The sequence below is a fragment of the Mesoplodon densirostris genome, chromosome 7 (genome assembly GCF_025265405.1).
Source record: "Mesoplodon densirostris isolate mMesDen1 chromosome 7, mMesDen1 primary haplotype, whole genome shotgun sequence".
In the NCBI taxonomy this organism is placed as follows: domain Eukaryota; kingdom Metazoa; phylum Chordata; class Mammalia; order Artiodactyla; family Ziphiidae; genus Mesoplodon; species Mesoplodon densirostris.
Genome location: NC_082667.1, coordinates 63568102 through 63570533, shown reverse-complemented (window position 1 = coordinate 63570533; position 2432 = coordinate 63568102). Strand labels below are relative to the sequence as shown.

Genomic DNA, 2432 nt, shown 5'->3' with positions numbered 1-2432 from the left:
ATCTTTTAATTGTCAAACAGAGGAATCATAATCTTTGCTTTGGCTTAAATAAAGTAAAAATAAATAAAAGCTTTTCTGAGACACTAACATCTATGTTTCCAAAAGTTGAAATATCCATTGACCAAGGGAGGCCAGTACCTTTAATGGAAGTACCCTTAACTGCTGACCTGTCAATATCGTCACCTATTATACATTGTTGGGGAGAAGTTTCTTTCCTGAATGTTATTTTACAAGATGGTATTCAAGTAAATTTGATCTTTGGTTGAGATCTCTCTCCATTTAAATAGGACTCTATCATTGGTAAATGGAATTTTAAGTAGAAATTATTTTCCAAAGGTATTCTTAACTTGAAAATTCTATATTTAATTTGAACCAAGCAGACATCCATGTTAATGATACACTTAACTATAAATAGAAGTAAACATTGGATTTTTATATTTTCGGGAGCTTATCACTATAAAAGTGATAAAGTTAATGATAAATATCATTAAAATATCCATCAAAAATGTTCCCCAAATTAATGGTTTGTTATTTATAGATTTATATCTGATTTAATTCAGGAAAACCAATGTGCTCTAGCCATTAGTTTTCTCATAGCCTCTTTCACTTCCTTGTTCCTCAGACTGCAGATGAGGGGGTTCAGTCTGGGGACCACCACTATGTAGATTACAGATGCCACTTTGACCTGATCAGCTGAATAGCTCGATTTGGGCATTACGTAAACAAACAAAACTGTCCCGTAAAACAAAGTGACTGCAGTGTGGTGGGAAATGCAGGTAGAGAAGGCCTTCTTCCTCCCCTCAGTAGAGTGCATCTTCAGGATTGAGTGGAGGATGTAGCTGTAGGACACGATTATGGTAAATAGTGTGCTTCTGAGGACTGATGCAGAAGCGATGGCAGGAGATATTTCAGCAATAGAAACATGGCCGCAAGAAAGCTTCAAGAGTGGGAAGAGGTCACAGAAAAAAATGGTTCATTTTGTTTGGTCCTTAGAAGAAGAGATTCATCAAACAGCCTGTAAATGAAGAAGCATTTATGCATCCACCCAAGTAGGAGGCCTCCAACAGGAAGAAGCAGACCACTGGGGACATGTGGGCAGAGTAGAGCAGGGGAGAGCAAATGGACCCATAGTGATTGTAGGCAATGGTGGCCAGCAGGAAGCACTCTGTAGTCCCAAAGGTGACATCAGAGCCAAGCTGAGCTATACGGCCAGTGACTGGGATGGCAGTTCTCTCTCTTCAGAAACTCATCAGCATGATTGGTGTGACTGATGTGGAATACCCAATGTCTACAAAGGCCAAATGGCTGAGGAAAAGGTACATAGGCATGGGAAGCTGTGGGCTACTTCGGATTAAGATGATTATGCTGATATTTCCCACTACGATAACTATATAAACTCCTAGAAAAATCTCAAAGAAGATGGCACATAGTGTGGGATTATCTGTTAATCCCAAAATAATGAACTCTGTCACTGTTGTATGGTTTGTAGTCTCCATCTATTCATTTAACAGTGCCTACTGAAATCAGAACCAGAGGAGACTAAATTGACTGAAATGACCCCGCATTTATATACCTAAACATAACCTAAATAAAACCTTACAAATACTTTAAATGGTAAATTTGCCTCCCTTATAGTATACTTTGTGCATATAAATTTTCTTTTCAATTTCCATGAAAATATTAAAACTGAAGACTTGATTACCTTAGGACTCAGCTATTTTACTCCTATTTATATACCGTGGGGTAAATCTTACTCTTGTGCATGGGTGATATGTAAAAGAATGTTTACAGCAGTATCGATTGTAATAACATGAACTGTAAATAACCTACATTTTCAAAGAAAGACCAGCTCTTGATTTTCCAGCCGCATCCCAAATGTGCCTTTATTCAGTAATCTCTGCCTTAGTAAACGCTATCTCCATTTATACAACTGATTGGGCCAAAACATATGATGTTGACTTGGACATCTCTTTCTTACCTGATCTTTTTCCTGGAATAAAAAATATCACATCCTTAGTTATAATACTTGATAGCGAGGGCAAGAAGGTGTCCATGTTCAGGATGGAAGGGAAATAGAATTTTTACTGTTTTTATGAGATAAACATCCTGGATATTTTGCAAAATCTTTCAGGACTTATCTTCCATACCATACCTTTTCATACTTATGGGATTGTATGAAACAATAAGGAGAGTCTGGATATTTTTATGGGCAAGGATTAAATGCAAAGTGAACTGAAATATTTTGGGACTTGGGTTAGTTAAGTTTTGGTTTCTTCAGTTTTATTAAGCAACTATATAGAAATAAGAAGTAGGGGCATATGATGAGAATGGGAGGAAGGGGTAGTTATGGAGGTAGGAATAGAGGTAGCCAGCAAGGAAAGCTAGGAAATTAGACTGAAAGAAAGATTAGTATTTCAGAATAATGCTCCCTT

At 37.1% G+C, this 2432-nt stretch overlaps 1 protein-coding gene across 1 annotated transcript; it reads right to left on the bottom strand.

Annotated features, from left to right (window-relative positions):
* Positions 1–556: 556 nt before the first annotated feature.
* Positions 557–1496, bottom strand: LOC132493997 (olfactory receptor 5P4-like). Its single transcript, XM_060104972.1, is given in 2 exon segments — positions 557–967; positions 969–1496. Coding segments are annotated over 2 exon segments (939 nt in total).
* Positions 1497–2432: the final 936 nt, after the last annotated feature.